At 41.4% G+C, this 19,703-nt stretch overlaps 1 protein-coding gene across 5 annotated transcripts in view; it reads left to right on the top strand.

The window, feature by feature from the left end:
* The window catches only part of nprl2 (NPR2 like, GATOR1 complex subunit), a 56,654-nt gene that overhangs the window by 15,035 nt on the left and 21,916 nt on the right, over positions 1 to 19,703 (top strand). For all 5 annotated transcript variants that reach the window (XM_063067791.1, XM_063067793.1, XM_063067795.1 and 2 more), the window contains exons 3-5: positions 2,871 to 3,039; positions 3,621 to 3,729; positions 9,305 to 9,441. In XM_063067791.1, coding sequence (XP_062923861.1) covers positions 2,871 to 3,039; positions 3,621 to 3,729; positions 9,305 to 9,441 — 415 coding nt within the window. The remainder of the gene's footprint in view (positions 1 to 2,870; positions 3,040 to 3,620; positions 3,730 to 9,304; positions 9,442 to 19,703) is intronic.

The raw sequence follows: 19,703 nt of genomic DNA on the forward strand, positions 1-19,703 counted from the left end.
AGTCACCTCCCATGAGCAGCATATATTCATTTAAGTCTGGTAATAAACCAAATATATTTTTTTAAAAAGGATCATCTACATTAGGTCCGTATAGATTAACCAGGACAATTTTTCTATTACAAATTGTTCCTTTAATAATTAAAAATCTTACTATTATTATCTGAAACAATTTTTTTCTTGAATAAATAAAATATTAGATTTAATAAAAATAGATACCCCCTTTGTTTTATTTTGACATGTTGCATGATATTGAAGGCCCTTCCATGTTTTAAAAAATTTATTTTGATCGCCCATTCTGATATGCGTTTCTTGAGCAGAAATTATATCGGGCTGGAATCGATTAATAACTTTAAATGTCTTCTTTCGCTTAATAGGGTGATTCCAGCCACGTACATTCCAACTAATAACGTTTATCTGTTTAAATACTATTGGATTTTATTCTGAACACGACAATACACGCATACCATCGCAGGCTAATCAAAGATGGCGGTGATGAATATAACCAAATAGAAAACACACATGCTCCGGAACTCCATAATGGGAAAAAATACAAAAAGTGTGTGTGAAAAAAAAGTCCCACAATAAACCCCAAAATACAAAAATACCCCCAAACATCCCACCATCCCCAAGGAAGAAAATCCGGCGAAAGAAAGAAAAAGCCGGAACGCATCCCCAAGAAAAGAGACATAAGAACGGAGTTCCGCGTGCCGCTCAGTTTAAATAATAATTAAAAGTTTTTTCTCCCAATTCCCCCTCCCCCTTACAAAGAAAATACGTAACCTTAAGATTAAAAGAAAGCCCAGCAAAGAAAAAAATGTTTATACTTAATGAATGAAAATAAGCTAAAGGAATACAACAGTCCAAAGACGCCAAAACAATGCTATTAACCCAAACAGTTTAATCTCTAAAGAGAGAAAAGCAGCGCCATTATTCTTTAACTTACTACCTTATTTAACAAAAGAATTAAAGCTGATTATCTATTACCAAACACTCCAAAAAAATAAGAAAAAAATCTATATAAACTGCAAGCAACCTATCACTTAATTAATAAAGAAAAAGAAAAATAGAAACAGATAATCAAACCAGTTCACAACCTATCCGCTGTATTAATTCACTCCGTGTACTAAACAGCCTTCAAAAAAAAAATCATTCTTTAATCAAACCAAGAAGACCATCTCTTCTTTAAGTAATCCATCGATCAAAAGATAGCTTCAGCATACCTAGATCTTCAAAACCTGTTTTCTTTCCCTCGGAGAATTATTCAGAGACTCTAATATCTTTCATACATCAGACAATTCCACAATAGAATTGACAAAATCCAAGGCTGCTTGGGGATCCAAGAAGACACGAGGAGTAGAGTCTTTAGGAAATAGTCTTAGTTTCGCTGGATATCTCAGGGATGGAAACAGTTTTTTCGTAAGCAATCTTCATGACCGTTATGAATTTAATCCGTCGTTGCATAACTTCCCGTGGATAATCTTCATAAAAATGGATCTTGGAACTGTTAAATTTAAGAACTTCCTGTTTTCTTGCACATTTTATAATTTGGTCTTTAACTTTAAAGCGAAGAAAGTTGACTAAAATTGGTCGAGCTTTACCTGACACAGTAAAAATTCTGTGAGCTCTTTCAATATCGGGAGGCTGAGATAGAATATCCGGGAACAGAGATTGAAACAGATTGGCAAAATAATCCAATAGATCTCCAGATTCTGAGCCTTCCGGAAGACCTAAAATACGAATGTTGTTCCTTCGAGACTTTTCCTCTAAATTGACAATTTTGCATTGGGCCTGTTCCAATCGGGTTGAAATATCCGCAATCTGACATTTCGATTCTTTAAGCTCAGTATTTAGGGAGAGAATATTTTCCTCAATAGTCTGTAAACTCTGTCGGAACGACTTCAACTCAGAAGTGTTATTATCCATTTTGTTATCGAGATCCATCAACATACGTTCCAAACGCTCAGCCCAGTCAGTCATGTCTTCTGATTTTTCTTTTGAAGTTTTTCCCTTTCTATTGCTGGGTTCAAAAGGCTGTTTTCCATTTCTTAAAGGATACAACATAATGACCACTATCTCCCTCCAAGATCCAGGAAATAAAAGTTGAAAAATTCAAGGATTAAACTGGGGAAAAGGAGGAATTAAAGGCAGCCACAGAATTTATATGTTACTCCATTGAGCTGCAGGCAGAACTCCCAGGCATAACAGTTCCTAATGCCTTGTCTGCCATTCCTCTCTAATTAGTTTCCTTTTTCAGCCGTTTACATCTTCCACCTATCACCCGCAGCTTCTTACTTCACTCTCACCCTCTTCCACCCACCCCTTCACCTGGTTTCGCGTATACTTGCCAGCTTGTACTCCTCCTCCCTCACCTTCTTATCCTGGCTTCTGCTCCATTCCTTTCCCGTCCTGATGAAGGGCCTTTACCTAAAACATCAAATTTATTTGCCTCTATAGAAACTGCCCGATTTGCTGAGTTCTTCCAGCATTTTGTGTGTATTGCTTTGGATTAACAGCATCTGCAGAATCTCTTGTGTTTATGATTTGGAGCTATTCAGTTATGTGGCTCATGAACAAAGCTTTGGTCAAGGTCTTTGGATGCAGTCATTGATGTAGTAATAAAATCTTAGCAGCCAGTTTTTGCAGAATGATGTATAGGAGTAAATTAACTGATATATTTGGTCAGACCCCACTGGGAAGTTGGAGGTTACATTGCTTATGAGTGATTGTTTTGCAAACAACACCCCCCATGATAATATGTAATTGCCTTAGAACTGTGTACAGTTCTCAGGCAATTAGACATACGGTAAATGAAAAAAATATTTGTGAACGCTATCTTAATACTTTTTTAAATTGATTTTTATGCTGAGAAGTACTGCAATGGACAAGAAGCTGATTGGCTGCCCTGTATGCATAGAACATAAGAAATATGTGAGGAATGCACTGCTCTTCAATTTGGGCTTTGTTTGTGATGCGAAAGCCAAGACCTGCTCCTTGGAGCCAATTGTTAAAAAACTGGCAGGATATCTCACTACACTGGAGGTAAGGACTAGAGGAAAGACAAAAAAAACATCACCTTTTAAAATATTCTGTTTAATTCTTTCACACTTCCCAGCAAATGTCCAATTAAGGCAACCTACCTGGATGGATTTGGAAGATTTCATATACATATTTCAACAACTATGTTTGGAACTGGAATGCCCTGTCTAAAAGCACTGTAAACATTTTTGTTATTATTAATGCTGCTTTGTAATGGGAAATTTAGAGCACTGTAATGAAGGTCAGAAGTTTCCAAGTGTTTTGTGCAGACGGGCAGTTCTCATGGGTCCATTAAACTATGAGCACTAAACACTATGTTATGATAAGGCTGCAGAATAAACTGAGTACAAATCAAAGTACTTAAAAATGTCTGGAAGCAAGTGGCACACTGGATTATGCATTGTCATAGTTATGCATTTTCAATGAGGTGAAAATCTCAATGCCATCAGTGAAGTGTCAGTTGTAAAATGGGGAGGAGTTTGAGTCTCAACCCATTGCCATTTTTTCTTTAAATTGATTTTGTCAGGTGCTATTAGGATAGATGAAGCTGCAGAGCATGATCTATATCAGCTTTCTTTTTCTAGCTTGAAAGTGGTTTCATCTCTAATGATGACAGCAAGCAGAAACTGGTCCCACTGATGACCATCATTCTGGAGGATTTGAATGCCCGTGGAGAGTGTTCTCTGCCAATAGGTATGTCCGTCTCGGTATTTGAGCTCTTGGAATTTTCTGAGCCCTGCATGTTATGTCTACTTACAAATTATAAAGTAATATTTGGATACAACTATGATTTTTACCAAAATTTGAAATGAGTATATCCTGTGGCAGGATTGATCAGTGATGAAGAATGTCAAATGCTTTGATTTTTGTCACCACTCCCTTGCAAGTTGTGCCAAGGGAATGATGAAAAAATTTAGCATATCAACTATGACCAGTCGCTGACCATCAGAGTTCTGGTCCAGCTCACCAACGCCAATACTTACAAAAAAGGTTGACTGAAAAGCAAGGATTCTGGAGCAATCAAGAGAAGAATCTGCAGATGCTGGAAATCCAAGCAACACACATGAAATGCTGGAGGAACTCAGCAGGCCAGGCAAACTCTATGGAGAAGAATAAAACGTCGTTGTTTTAGGTAGAGACCCTTCATTAGGACTGGAAAAAAGATGAGAAGCCAAGTTAAGAAGGTGGGGGGAGGGGAGAAAGAAGTTCAACGTGATAGGTGAAACTGGGAAGGGGGAGGGGTGAAGTAAAGAACTGGGAAGTTGATTGGTGAAAAAGATAAAGGGCTGGAGAAGGGTGAATCTGATAGGGGAGGACTGAAGGCCATGGAACAAAAGGAAGGGGGAGGTGATTGGCAGGTAAGGAGATAAGGAGAGAGAAGGAAATGGGAGTGGGGAATGGTAAGGGGGGGCATTACTGGAGGTTTTAGAATCAATGTTCATGCCGTGAGATTGGACGCCACCCAGACAGAATTTAAGGTGTTGTTCCTCCAACCTGAGTGCGGCCTCATTTCAGCAGTAGAGAAGGCCTTGACTGACATGTCAGAATGGGAAGTGGAATTAAAATGGGTGGCCACTGGGAGATCCCGCTTTTTTGGTGGATGGAGCATAGATGCTTGGTGAAGTTACATCAGGTCTTCACTGATATACAGGAGACCAACCAGGAGCACCGGATACAGTGAACAACCCCCAAGAGACTCACAGGTAAAGAGTCACCTTACCTGGAAGGACGGTTTGGAGCCCTGAATGGTAATGAGGGAAGGAGGTGTAAGGGCAGGTGTAGCATTTGTGCCAGGAGGGAGATCAGTGGAGAGGGATGAATGGACATGGGAGTTGCGTAGGGAGCAATCCCTGTGGAAAGCAGAAAGTGGGGGGAGGGAAAGATATGCTTGATGGTGGGATCCCGTTGGAGATGGTGGAAGTTACGGAGAATTATGTGCTGGATGCGGAGGCTGGTGGGGTGGTACGTGAGGACAAGAGGAACCCTATCCCAGGAGGGGTGGTGGGACAATGGGGTAAGGGCAGACATATGCAAAATGGAAGAGATGCGGTTGGAGGCAGCGTTGATGGTGGAGGAAGGGAAGACCCTTTCTTTGAAGAAGGACAGCTCCTTAGTTCTGGAATGAAAAACATCATCCTGAGAGCAGATGCAGCTGAGATGGGGGAGTTGAGAGAAGGGGGTAGCATTTTTACAAGAAACAGGGCAGGAAGACGTATAGTCCAAGTAGCTGTGAGAGTCAGTGGGTTTATAAAAGTCATCAGTGATAAGCTGTCTCCAGAGATAGAGACAAAGAGATCGAGAAAGGGGAGGGAGGTGTCAGAAATGGACCAGGTAAATTTGAGAGCAGGGTGGAAGTTAGAGGCAAAATGATGAAGTAGACAAGCTCTGCTTGGGTACAGGAAACAGCAGCAATGCAGTCATCACTATAACATAGGAGAAGTTGGAGAGTGATATTGGTGTAACTTGGACAATAGACTGTTCCATGTAGCCAACAAAAGGGCATAGTTGGGACCCATGCAAATGCCTGTGGCTATGCCTTTTGTTTGAAGGAAGTGGGAAGAACCAAAGGAAAAGTTATTGAGAGTGAGGAGCAGTTCTGCCAGGCAGAAGAGAGTGGAGGGGAACTGTTTGGATCGCGTGTCCAGAAAGAAACGGAGAGCTTTGAAGACTTCCTGGTGTGGGGAGTGGAGGTGTGTAGGGACTGGACATCCACAGATGGTTTTGTTGTCGAGGTTTGTAGACTTGGAAAAGATCTTAAGTGAAAAATCAATATTGAATTCTTTGAGGATGTGACAAAACACATTGATGAAGGTAGGGTAATTGATGTGGTGTATCTGGATTTTAGTAAAGCATTTGATAAAATTACCCATGATAGGCTCATTCAGAAAATCAGGAGACATGGGAACCGGGGATCTTGGCTGTGTGGATACAGAATTGGCTTGCCCATAGAGGGCAGAGGGTGGTAGTAGATGGAGTGTATTTTGCTTGGAGGTCAGTGACTAGTGGTGTTCTGCAAGGATCTGTTCTGGGACCCCTGCTCTTTGTGATTTTTATAAATGACTTGGATGAAAAAGTAGTAGGGTGGGTTAGTAATTTTGCATATGACAGGAGGTTTGGTGGAGTTGTGGACAGGGTGGAGGGTTGTTGTAGGTTGCATCAGGACATTGACACGATGTAGAGCTGGGCTGCAGTAGCTGGAAGTGGCAGATGGTGTTCAACCCAGGTTAAGTGTGAAGTAATTCATTTTGGTAGGTTGAATTAGAATACAGAATCAGAATCTGGTTCAATATCACTGGCGTATGTCGTGAAATTTGTTGGTTTTTTGGCAGCAGTACATTGCAATATATAATTAAAATTACAATGTGTATATATAAGAAAGAAAATTAATTAAATAAGTAGTGCAAAAAAAAAAAGGAAAAAGTGCTGAGGTAGTGTTCATGGTTCATAGTCCATTCAAAAATCTGATGGTGGAGGGAAAGAAGCTGTTCCTGAAACATTGAGTGTGTGTTTTCAGGCTCCTGTACCACCTTCTTGATGGTACCAATGAGAAGAGGGCACGTCCTGAATAATGGGGGTCATTAATGATGAATGCCACCTGTTTGAGGTATTGTCTTTTGAAGGTGTCCTGGATTCTGGGTAGGATAGTGCCCATGATGGAGCTGGCTGAGCTCACAACTTTCTGCAGCATTTTTCAATCCTGTGCAGTGGCTCCTGTCTACCAGACTGTGATTCAACCAGTTAGAATGCTTTCCACAGTACATTTGTAGAAATTTGCGAATATCTTTGGTGACATAGCCGCTGTTTTGCCTTCTTTGTAATTGCATTGATATCTTGGGCCCAGGATAGATCCTCATAGATGTTGACATCCAGGAATTTGAAACTACTCACCTTTTCCACTTCTGATCCCTCGATGAGGACTGCTGTGTGTTCCCTCAACTTCCCCCTCCTGAAGTCCACATTCAGTTCCTAGGTCTTACTGATGTTGAGTGCAAGGTCATTGCTGTGAAGACATCAACTAACTGGTCTATCTCACTTCCGTACACTTTGTCACCATCTGAAGTTCTGCCAACAATAGTTGTGTCATCGGCAAATTTTTAGATGGCGTTTGAGCTTCGACTAACTACACAGTTGTGGGTGTAGGGAAAGTAAAGCAGTGGACTAAGAATGCATCCTTGAGGTGTGCCAGTGTTGATTTTGTCAGTGAGGAGAAGATGTTATTTCCAATCTGCACAGACTGTGGTCTCCTGGCGAAGAAGTCAAGGATCCAGTTGCAGGGGGAGACACAGAGGACCAGGCTTTGGATCTTGTCGATTAGAACTGAGGGTATGATTAACAGAATTAATGGCAGGATTCTTGACACTATAGAGGATCAGAGGGATCTTTTGGCTCATGTTCATAGATCCCTCAAGGTTGCTGCACAAGTTGATAGGGTTGTTAAGAAGGCATATGGTGAGCTGGCCTTCACTAGTCAGGGGATTGGGTTCAAGAGCCATAAGGTAATGCTGCAGCTCTATAAAACCCTGGTCAGACCACACTTGGAATATTATGTTCAGTTCTGGTTGCTTCATTATAGGAAGGATGTGGATAGATTTAAAGAGGATGCAGAACTAAATGACATATCTTAAGAGGATAGTTTGAGCAAGGTAGGCCTTTTCTCTTTGGAGCGAAAGAGGATGAGATGAGACTTGTCAGAAGTGTACAAGTTGATACAAGGTACAGATAGAGTGAATAACCAGAGACGTTTTCTCAGGTCAGAAATGGCTAATACGCGCGGGCATAATTTTAAGGTGATTGGAGGAAGGTATAGGGGGATGCTGGAGGTAAATATTTTACTCAGAGAGTGATGGATGCATGGTGGTGGTAGAGACATATAAGAAACTCTTAGATAGACCTATGGATGATAGAAAAATGAAGGGCTATGTAGGAGGGAAGAGTTAGATTGATCGTAGACTAGATTAAAAGGTCAGTGCAACATCATGGGCCAAAAGTTCTGTACTGTGCTGTAGCGTTCTATGTTTTATATTTGGGAAGTGGATTCCTGTGGACCTCAGAAACAGTGTAATAGTGACACATCCAGTTGTAACTGCAGAGAGTCTTTCTGCTGAATGCTGCAAAAGTCCTCAATTGCCTCCTCTCTGTGCCCAGTTGAGCAATAAGGATTTATTTAGAGACGCAACAGATATGATCTTCACCATGTGACAATTCCAGGAGAATTGCAGGGACAGGACTAACAAAGGTGGATCGTCTTTATTGATTTCACAACAGCCTTTAATTCTCTCAGTGAGTAGGAGCTGGGAAGTATCCTTCTTGTATTTAACTGCCCACAAAAATTTGTCTAAATCTGTTTCATAACAGCATGTAAGCTGTGATCTTAATCAACAGGTGTAAATTGACTTGCTTCACATCAGCTGCATTGAGATAAAAGCTACATAATTTTCAGACTTCCATGCTACAATACTGTACTTCAAATCCCATCAAGCCAGACCAGGTATATGGGGCAGTTTCTTTATCCTTAAGATCATCAATGAATCAGTTGGGTCTTCATAAAAATATGTAGTTTTTGATACAATTATCCTATTTGCCAGCTCACAGATTGTAGCTGTACAAATTGAGGTAGGACATAAGATCTGAATTGTATTCTATCTCTTTGTAACCTCATGTCATATACCTTACTCTACCGTTACCATTCAGCCTAGAGGCAAAATACTGGGATCCATGAGGAATACAGGATAGGATATTAGTGACATAACCAATTGTACTTTGTGAAATGCCAAACTGCTGAAGCCACAATATACAACTTCAAGTACGCTAATAGTTAAAATAGCATATGCTATACTGATAAAGAATTTAGATCAAAGTCCTGTCAGCTTCAGTCATGAATGGTAGTCTTCATTTATTCGTTTTATGAGGAGATTTTCTGATCATCCCTGTCCTCAATAATGGCACTGTCCAGCACATGAGAAAAGACTGAAGCATTTTCAATCAACATCAGCTAGATGAACAATTTCCTGAGATTTCATCAATGAGTTTATCCATTGTAAGATAAGTTGTTCCTTGTTATTCTATATAGCAGCTTTTTCCATCATATTGGGGTTTTATTTCTATATCAAGTTGAAAAATGATTTAATAGGGAGTTTAGCCTCCCCAAAGGGAAGAATGGAAACTTGGAAGCAGTTCTTGAAAGTAGAATTGCCATTTTGAATGATTTCCAATCCTTCTTTATAAAGTGGTAGTTCTAAGGAGCTTACAGTTTGTTCTCCTTTTTCAGATGAATCCAATACCATTCACCTAAAGGTAATTGCACAGCGGAGAGACCAGCCTGTGGTACAGGAGTATGATGTGCCAGTGTTCACTGAGTGTAAAGAAGATTTTATCAAAATTCACTGGGACCTCACAACACAGCAGGTGAGCAGAAAGCCATGAGAATAACAGGCATTGCTGTCTCAATAGTATATGTGCCAGCTGCTTCAAGAGCCTTTGCTTATCATGAGAAATTTTTGACTGTAAAAACCATTTGATGATGCATCTGCTCCCTTTACTGGAGGCTCCGATTGATGATGCACTCTTAGAGTGCAAGTCAGCTAAAGGTTCAATTGAAGAAACACTGCTCTAGTCAGATTGCACCTGGAATAGAATACGTCAATGTGAGACTCACAAACCTGACCCTAATATCGGGATTAACTAAAAGACTAGAAAAACTATAGGTTGATAGCATCAGGCAGACAACTGAATGAAGGCAAATTCCATTTAATATATTCAGCACAGAAGTAGGCCATTTGGTGCAGTGATTCCATGCTAGTGCTCCACTGGAACCTCCTTCCATCCCCACTCAGCTAAACTCAGTGGCCACTTTATTAGGTATACCTGCTTGTTAATGCAAATATCTAATCAGACAATCATGTGGCAGCAACTTAACGAATAAAAGCATGTGCAGACATGGTCAGGTGATTCAGTTGTTGTTCAAAGCAGACGGGGTGGTTTGAGTATCTCAGAAACTGACCTCCGAGGATTTTCACGCACAACAGTCATTAGAGTTTACAGAAAATGGTGCAATAAACAAAAGAAAATCCAGTGAGCGGCTGTTCTGCGGGAGAAAGCCTTGTTATTGGAAGAGGTCAGCAAAGAATGTTCAGACTGGTTCAAGCTGACAGGAAGGTGACAGTAACTCATATAACTACATGATACAACAGTGGTGTGCGGAAGAGCATTGAACATTGTGTAACTATGAATGAAGTTACCAGAGAGGCACACGTAAATATAAAACTCATATAAGTCTTTATTTGGAACACACTCTAACTGGCAGCCTTTGGAGTCACGAGAGAGAAAGGGACAGAGGGTCCCCGACCCAAAGAACAAAGGTAACAGGACAATTTCTATAGTTACAATGCCCTCATAATACTTCTTTCGAGTTGTATGTATTGCAACTCTTCCCAATAACACACCAAAAATGTGTGTTAATTACTATGGTCTCCAGAGTGGTATTCATGCAATGGGGTGTTGATTGCATTCATGCAATGCAGACATCTCAAGTCAATTGGATGTATTCTGTCCCGAGCTGCATTTTTAATTTAATCTACAAACCATATTCAGATCTGAAGGTTGGTTGCTGAAGGCTAACATTTGCTCTATTGCATCTCCAGAATATGCCCTAATAAGCCCACAACATATCAAACCTTGAAGTCATTGGGCTACAGCAGCAGAAGACCATGAATATACAACTCAGTGGCTACTTTATTAGTAGGAGGTATCTAATAAATTGACCATTGAGTGTATACTAATACATGTATGGTGAGCTCCAGATTCACTGTCTGCTTAAAGAAATTGCTTATTTTATTTCAATATTATATTTCAGTATTATATTTCAATATTTTATTTCAATCTTAGGTTAATGTCTTAGTTCAATTCTTCCCCAGGAGCAGAAGTGTTTTATAATTTTTAAGTCTCTTTCAGATCACTTCACAGCCTCTCTCTTAAAGTAATGATGTTCAGCCAGTTCAGCCTGTTGTGATTGTATAACCTTCTAGTTATCTCAATTGTATAATTTCCTTATGTCTCCATTTTTAAAAAGCAATTAAAGCTTCACTCTCCAAGTATGATTTAGCTAAGATTCCATGTGCTTAACTTAAGAGTAGGATGACTGAAGATTATAGTGGAAAATCCTGCTCTTTAATTATATTAAGATGGGTGATATATCTTTTTCAATCCATAATTATTGGAAGACACAATATTGAGTACTGTTATTTTTAGGTATTAATTCAAAAAAACATACTGTTGTGAATTAAACTGATCTCTAAGTTGGTATGGGGTAATCACTAAGTTTCATTTTGGCTAGATGACCTCACATTACCTAAGAATGTGAGAAATAAAAGCAAGAATAGACCATTTTGCACTCATGCCCTCTCTGCTATTCCTTAAGTTCATGACTGAATTTTTACCTCAGTGATACCATTTCTCCATAAATCCTGTATACCTTGATTCCCTCAGTATCTGAAAATCTGCTACTTTTGAATACACTCTGCAACTGAGCCTCTACTGATTGAGAATTCCAAAAATTAACTTTTCATCTTTGGCTTAAATAGCCAGTCCTTGAATCTCTGATTCTTGATTCTAGACACCCCACCCAGGAAAAAATCTTGTACTTGCTCCTGCACTGTTAAACCCGTGAGAATTTTTAGGTTTTAATGAGATTGGCTTTCTGTATCCAAGAGCATATAGACGCAGTCTGCTTTACATCTCCAAATAGGATATTCTCAGCCCACACCAGAAATTAATTTGGTGAACTCTTGCTTCCCTCCCTCAGTTACGTGTAAATTTGTCTTTGCATGAGGAGACCAAAACTGCGCACAGTATTACAGATATAGTTTCACCTGCCTCCGTAGAATTGCTGTGAGATGTTTCCTTTTGATCTAAAATCATTCTGTAGTAAAGGCCAGCATACCATTTGCTTATTGTTTCTGCAAATTAAATTCCAGTGATTCACATTCAAGGGTACACAGATCTCTTTGAGCACAACACATAGAACATTACAGGACAGTACAGTACAGACCCGTCTTTTAATCGACTCTAAGAACAATCCTACCCTTCCCTCCTACGTAGCCCTTTCACTGTTCTATCATCCATGTACCTATCTAAGATTTTCTTAAATACCCCTAATATATCTGCCTCTCCCACCACCCCTGGCAGGGTGTTGCACACACCCACCACTCTCTGTTTGGACGATTGCTTTCCTGTTGTTTTCTATCTATATGAATGATATTCTTTCACATTATATTCCATCTGGTCTTTGTCATTCACTTTCTGTCTTGGACTTTGTCTGCATTCTCTTCACAACTTGCCCTTTACCAGGTTTTATATCCTCATCAAACTTAATATATTATACATGATTCCCTCATCCAAATCATTAATTATAGATGGTGAACAGCTTGGATCCCAGCACGTATGTCTGTGACACCCCGCTAGTAACAGCTTCTCAGAAAAGATTTTCCTTTCATAAATCCTTGTTGATTCTGCTCAGTCCTATAATTTTCTAAATTAGCTTTTGCTATTTCCATTATAGTTTTGAGAATTTACTTCAACTACTGACGCAAGCCTAATTGGTCTGTAGCTGTCCATGTTCCCTCTCCCTCTCTTTTATAATAGGGTTACATTTGCTATTCCCAACTTTTGGGAACTACCCTATAATCCATGGTTGAATGGTGCTTATCATTGCATGAACAAGTGACTCCCAGCTGGCTTATATCATTGTGTCCCTGCAGGCCCTATATTATTTACCATATTTCTACGTGACCGACTAACACAGGGGAGGGAGGCTTGACAAGGTTGACACTGAGTATGTTTTCCAGGAAGTCACTGTTTAGAACTGTGGTCATATTTTCAGTATAAGGGTATGGCTTTTCTCCTCAAAGACTCTTAAAGTTTAGTCTTTTAAAAGTGGAGGAGGTGGAGTATGCTTTATGATTTATTATTATTATTTCTTTCTTTTCATACTTGAACAGTTTGTTGTCTGTTGCACACTGGTTGAATGCCCAAGTTGTTGCAATCTTTCTTTGATTCTGTTTTGGATTTATTGAGTATGCCTGCAAGAAAATGAATCTCAGAGTTGTATATGGTGACATATATGTAATTTGATAATAAATTTACATTGAACTTTGAATTCATCATGGAGCACAGACGTGGTCGTTCTGTTTCAATCCTACTCACTTGACCTGGAACACGTAGTGGTCAAATGTCGCGCATTTTATCTGATGAGGGACTTTTCCATCGTTATTCTAGTAGCAAAGTAAATTCCACCTCAGGCCAACATCAAGCAGGCACTGGAGGAGCTGAGCACCGTGATAGGCTGTCGCAAAACAGCACATGTAGATCCCTTCCCTATTACTGCAGGAGATTTCAATCAGGCTAACTTGAAGAAGTCTTTGAACTACTACCACCAATATATCACCTGTGCAAGCAGAGGTGCCAAACACGTGATCACCATCAAGAGCACTTACCATGTCATCCCACGTCCACATTTTGGAAAGTTTGATCATTTGACTATACTTCTACTCCCAGCATATAGGCCGAGATTAATGACTGCGGCACCAGTAGTGAGAACCAAGAAGGTATGATCGTTGGGGGTGGGAGTGGAGGGACAGAGAAGCGCTTACAGGACTACATTGAGTCAGTGGACTAGACAATATTCAGAGATTCATCTTCAAATCAAGACTTGAAGACAGCACAGCAACGCTTCTCTGCCTGTTTGCATTAGGCCTTGCCTGAGAAATTGGACTGTCTAGTCAACTGACTGTAAAGTGAAGTTTAAAAAGGGAAAACTTCACGGGAGCTCGGCTATAACTGGAGCACCAGTCAGGTGTTGGAGAGTAGAGAAGGTTCAGGCATAAGAGGGAGACACTGCCTAGCAGAGTAGTCATTGACGGAGTGGTAGGGTTTTGGCTCATTCGGGCTTTGGCGGGGTAACTGGGTAAGTGGACTTCGTTTTTTCCTTGCATTTTTTGAGGAATAGAGAGCATTCTGTAGGGTTAGTACTTTGCTCTGGGTGTCAGGTGTGGGAATCCTGGGAATCTTCCAGTCTCCCAGACTCCCAAATGGCCACATCTGCACCAGGTACACCGAAATGTAGCTCCTCAGAAACTGTATTAGGGATTTGGAGCTGCGGCTTGATGACCTACAGCTTATTAGGGAAAATGAGCAGGAGACAGAAAGGAGCTACAGGGAGTTAGTCACCCCGAGGCTGCAGGAGTTAGATAAGTGGGTGACTGTCAAGGAAGGGAAGGGAAGAGCTCAGATAGTTGAGAGCACCCCCTGTGGCCACCCCCCTCAGTAATCGTTATCTCATTTTGGATGCTGTTGGGGTGACCTTACAGAGAATGACCATGGCAATCAGGTCTCTGGCACTGAGCCTGGTTCCGTGGTGCAGAAGGGAGAGAAGAAGATGAGGAATGCAGTAGTCATAGGGGATTCCATAGTGAGGGGAACAGACAGGAAGTTCTGTCAGCCTGATAGAGATACCTGCATGGTGTGTTGTCTCCCAGGTGCCAGGGTACGGGGTGTCTCAGATCGGGTGCAGAGTATTCTGAAGGGAGAGGGTGAACAGCCAGAAGTCTTGGTAAACAGTGGTACCAATGACACAAGTAGAAAAAGGGAGGAGGTCCTAAAGAGAGAATTCAGGGAGTTGGGTAGGAAGCTGAAAGGCAGGACCTGCAGGGTACTAATCTCAGGATTGCTACCTATGCCACATGCTAGCGAACGCAAGAATAGCATGATCAGGCATATTAATACGTGGCTAAGAGACTGGTGTAGTGGGGGCAAGGTTTTGGGTTCCTGGATCACTGGGGCCTCTTCTAGGGGAGGTACGACCTGTATGAAAAGGACAAGTTACACCTGAACCCAAAGGGGTCCAATATTCTAGCAGGCAGGTTTAATAGAGCTTTTAGGGAAAACTAATTTGGCAGGGGAATGGGAACTGGAATGATAAGGCTGAGGAAGGGGAAAACAGAAATAAATCAAAGATAGCTTGCAACAGAGATGATAGAAAGGACAGGCAGGAGATAAGGCATAATCACAGCCAGTGGGATAATTTACAGGACAGTAGAGATATGGTGCAGTTAAAACAGAAAGCAACAAATTGACTGAAAGTGTAATATTTGAATGCAAGCAGCATAAGAAATAAAATGGATGATCTTGAAATTCAGCTACAGGTTAACAAGTTTGACGTTGTGGCCATCTCTGAAACTTGGCTAAAGGATGGCTGCCATTGGGAGTTGAACGTCCAAGGATATGTGGTGTATCGGAAAGATAGGTTAGTAGGCAGAGGGGGTGTTGTGGCCCTGTGTATAAAAAATAATATTAAATCATTAGAAAGGGATGACATAGGATCGGAAGGTGCAGGGTTTCTATGGGTTGAGTTAAGAAATGGCAAGGATAAAAAGACCCTAATGGCAGTTGTACACAGACTTCCAAACAGCAGCCAGGATGTGGATTACAAATTACAGGAGGAGATAGAAAAGGCATGTCAGAAGGGCATGTCATGATAATTGTTGGGGATTTTAACATGAAAGTGGATTGGGAAAACCAGGCCAGTACTGGACCTCAGGAGAGAGAATTTGTAGAATGTCTTAGGAATGGCTTTTTAGAACAGCTTGTTGTTTAGCCCACTAGGGAGTTGGCTGTGCTGGATTGGGTGTTATGCAATGATCCAGAGATGATAAGAGAGCTTAAGGTTAAGGAACCCTTAGGGAACAGTGAAAACAATATAATCAAGTTCACTTTGAAATTTGAGAAAGAAACTAAGTTCCAATGTGTCGGTATTTCAGTAGAATGAAGGAAATTACAATGACATGAGAGGGGAACTGGCCAAAGTTGACTGGAAAGGGACACTAGCAGGAAGCCCAGCAGAGCAGCAATGGCTGGAGTTTCTGCGGAAAATGAGGGAAGTGCAAGATAGATATACTCCAAATAAGAAGAAATTGCCAAATGAAAGAAGAACACTACCATGGCTGAAAGGGCATACAAGGAGGCCAAAGCTAGTGGGAAGATGGAGGATTGGGAAGCTTTTAAAAGATTGCTGAAGGAAACTAAGAAGGTCATTAGGAAGGAAAAGAATTATGAAAGGAAGCTGGCGACTAATATCAAAAACAATACTAGAAGCTTTTTTAAGTATATAAAGGGTAAGATAAGGTTGAGGGTAGATATAGGACCAATAGAAAATGACGCTGGAGATATCGTAATGAGAGGCGCAAAGATGGCAGAGGAAATGAATGCGTATTTTGCATTAGTCTTCACAGTGGAAGACATCTGCCATATACGGGACATTCAAGAGTGTCGGGGAAGTGAAATATGTGTGGTGAAAATTACGACTGAGAAGGTGCTAAGGAAGCTTAATGGATAAATCTCTTGGACCTGATGGAATGCACCCTTGGGTTCTGAAGGAGGTAGCTGGAGAGATTGTGGAGGCATTAACAATGATCTTTAAAGAATCAATAGATTCTGGCATTGTACTGGATGACTGGAAAATTACAAATGTTATTCTGCTATTTAAGAAAGGTGGGAGGCTGCAGAAAGAAAACTATGGACCTGTTAGCTTGACATCAGTGGTTGGGAAGTTGTTGGATGAGATTATGGAGTACCTGGAGGCACATGGTTTCCTGAAAGGAAAATCCTGCCTGACTAACCTGCAATTTTTTGAGGAAATTGCAAGCAGGATAGACAAAGGAGATGCAGTAGAAGTGGTGTACTTGGATTTTCAGAAGGCCTTTGATAAGGTGCTGCACATGAGGCTGTTTAGTAGGATAGAGCCTAGAGTAGGATAGGAATTACAGGGAAATTACTAGCATGGATGGAGCATTGGCTGATCGGCAGAAAACAGAGAATGGGAATAAAGGGATCCTCTTCTGGCTGGCTGCCAGTTACCAATGGAGTTCCGCAGGGGTTGGTGTTGAGACCGCTGCTTTTTATGATGTGGGCTATGGGATTAATGGATTTGTGGCTAAATTTGCCAATGATACAAAGATAGATGGAGGAGCGTGTGGTGTTGAGGAAACAACAGGGAGATTTGGATAGTTTAGGGGAATGGACAAAGAAGTGGCAAATGAAATACAATGTTGCAAAGTGTATGGTCATGCACTTTGCTGGAAGAAATAAATGGGCAGACTATTATTTAGATGGGGAGAGAATTCAAAATGCAGAGATGAAAGGAGACTTGAGAGTCCTCGTGCAGGATACCCTAAAGGTTAACGTCCAGGTTAAGTCGGTGGTGAAGAAGGCGAATGCAATGTTGGCATTCATTTCTAGAGGTATAGAATATAAGAGCAGGGCTGTGATGTTGAGGCTCTTTAGGACACTCGTGAGACCACACTTGGAGTATTGTGTGTAGTTTTGGGCTCCTTATTTTAGAAAGGAAGTGCTGAGACATTGGAGCGGGTTTAGAGAAGATTCATGAGAATGATTCCAGGAATGAAAGGGTTACTGCCTGAGGAACGTCTGGCAGCAGTTGGGCTGTATTCCCTGGAGTTCAGGAGAATGAGGGGGGACTCTCATTAAAAAGTCTGAACAGATTAGGTAGGGGAGCCTAGGACAAGAGGGCACAACTTCAGGATTGAAGGACATCCATTTAGAACAGAGATGCAGAGAAATTACTTTAGTCAGAGGGTGGTAAATCTGTGGAATTTGTTGCCATGAGCGGCTGTGGAGGCCAAGTCATTGGGTGCATTTAAGGCAAAGATAGATAGATTCTTGATTTGCCAGGGTATAAAAGGGTATGGGAAGAAGGCTGGGGTGTGGGGATGACAGGAAGAATTGGATCTGCCCATGACTGAATGGCGGTGCAGACTCGATAAGCTGAATGGCCTACTTCTGCTCCTATATCTTATGGTCTTAAATCTGAATGAATATGCCAGAGTTGTCACCAGCTTCATCAAGACCTGTGTGGATGAGTGTGTGCCTTCGAGAAATTACCAGACAAAACCTATGGACGAACCAAGAGATTCGTAGTCTGCTGAGGGCTAGATCTATGGGGCATTCAAGTCTGGTGATCTGGACTATACAAGAAGTCCAGATATGACCTATGGAAGCAACACACACAGAATGCTGGAGGAATTCAGCAGGCCAGGCAGCGTCTATGGAAAAAAATGTAGTCGACATTTTGGGCCGAGACCTGTCGGTGTGTTGCTTAGATTTTCTCCTGTTTGTGACTGGATGGCCAATGGAAGGCTATTTTAAGAATGAAAAAACAATTCTGACTGAAGTTAGAAATGGAATCGGATGCACATCAGCTCTGGCAGGGTTTGCAGGCCATTATTTCTTACAAAATGAAACCTAATATTGTGAATGTCTGTGATGCTTCATTCCCAGATGAGCCTAATGCCTTTTACGCAAGCTTCAAAAGGGAGAATAGAGATACACCTGTACAAATTCCTGTGGCATGTGGTGACTCTGATCTCTTATCTTGGAGGCCGATGGCAGAACACCTTTCAAGAGGGTGAACCCTTACGTGGTGTCAGGCTCTGATGGTGTACCTGGTAGGGCTCTGTCAGCCAGCTTCTGGGAGTGTTCAAGGACATCTTCAAACTTTCACTGCTGCATTCGGTGGTTCCCACCTGCTTCAGAAGGGTGACAATCATACCAATGCCCAAGAAGAGCAGGGTGAGTTGCCTCAATAACTATCGCCAGTTGCACTAACATCTACTGTGATGAAGTGCAGTGCTTTGAGAGGTTGGTCATGGCCAGAATCAACTGCTGCCTAAGCAAGGACCTGGACCTGCTGCTATTTGCCTATCGCCACAATAGGTACCTTGTTGTGTCGAATAAAGAAGCTGCTTTGTATCTACCAGTAACTCTGTCTGTCGGGTGATTTCATCCACGTTACAACAGCCACAATAGGTCTACAGGGGATGAAATTTAACTGGCCCTCCACTTAGCCTTGGATCATCAGGCTGCTGTTTGTTGATTACAACTCAACGACAACACAATCTCACCCTTAGTACTAATCAACAAGTTCCAAAACTTGGCCTCTGTGCCTCCCTCTGCAACTGGATACTTGACTTTCTCACCAGGAGACTACAGTCAGTGCCGATCAGGAATAACATCGCAACTTCATTTACGATCAACACTGGTGCACCTCAAGGATGCATATTGAGCATACTGCTCTACTCTATCTACACCTGCAATTGTGTGCCTAGGTGCAGCTCAAATGCCATCTATAAATTTGATGATGACACAAATATTCATGGCAGAATTTCAGATGTTGACAGGGAGGCGTACAGGAATGAGATAGGTCATCTGATTGAGTGGTGTCGCAGCAACAACCTTGTACTTAACATCAGTAAGACCAAGGAATTGATTGTGGACCTCAGGAACGGGAAATCGAGGGAACACACACTAGTCCTCATCGAGGATTCAGCAGTAGAAAGGGTGAATAGTTTCAGGTTCTTGGGTGTCAACATCTCTGAAGATCCATCCTGGGCGTATCATATTAATGTAATCACAAAGAAGGCACAACAGCAGCTATATTTCATTAGGAGTTTGAGGAGACTTTGTATGTCACCGAAGACTTACAAATTTCTATGGATGTACCATGTCGAGCATTCTAACTGGTTGCATACCATCCTATACGGAGTGGCCACTGCACAGGATTAGAAAAAGCTGCAGAAAGTAGTAAACTCAGCCTGTTT

Source organism: Mobula hypostoma, chromosome 15, assembly GCF_963921235.1.
Source record: "Mobula hypostoma chromosome 15, sMobHyp1.1, whole genome shotgun sequence".
Lineage (NCBI taxonomy): Eukaryota > Metazoa > Chordata > Chondrichthyes > Myliobatiformes > Myliobatidae > Mobula > Mobula hypostoma.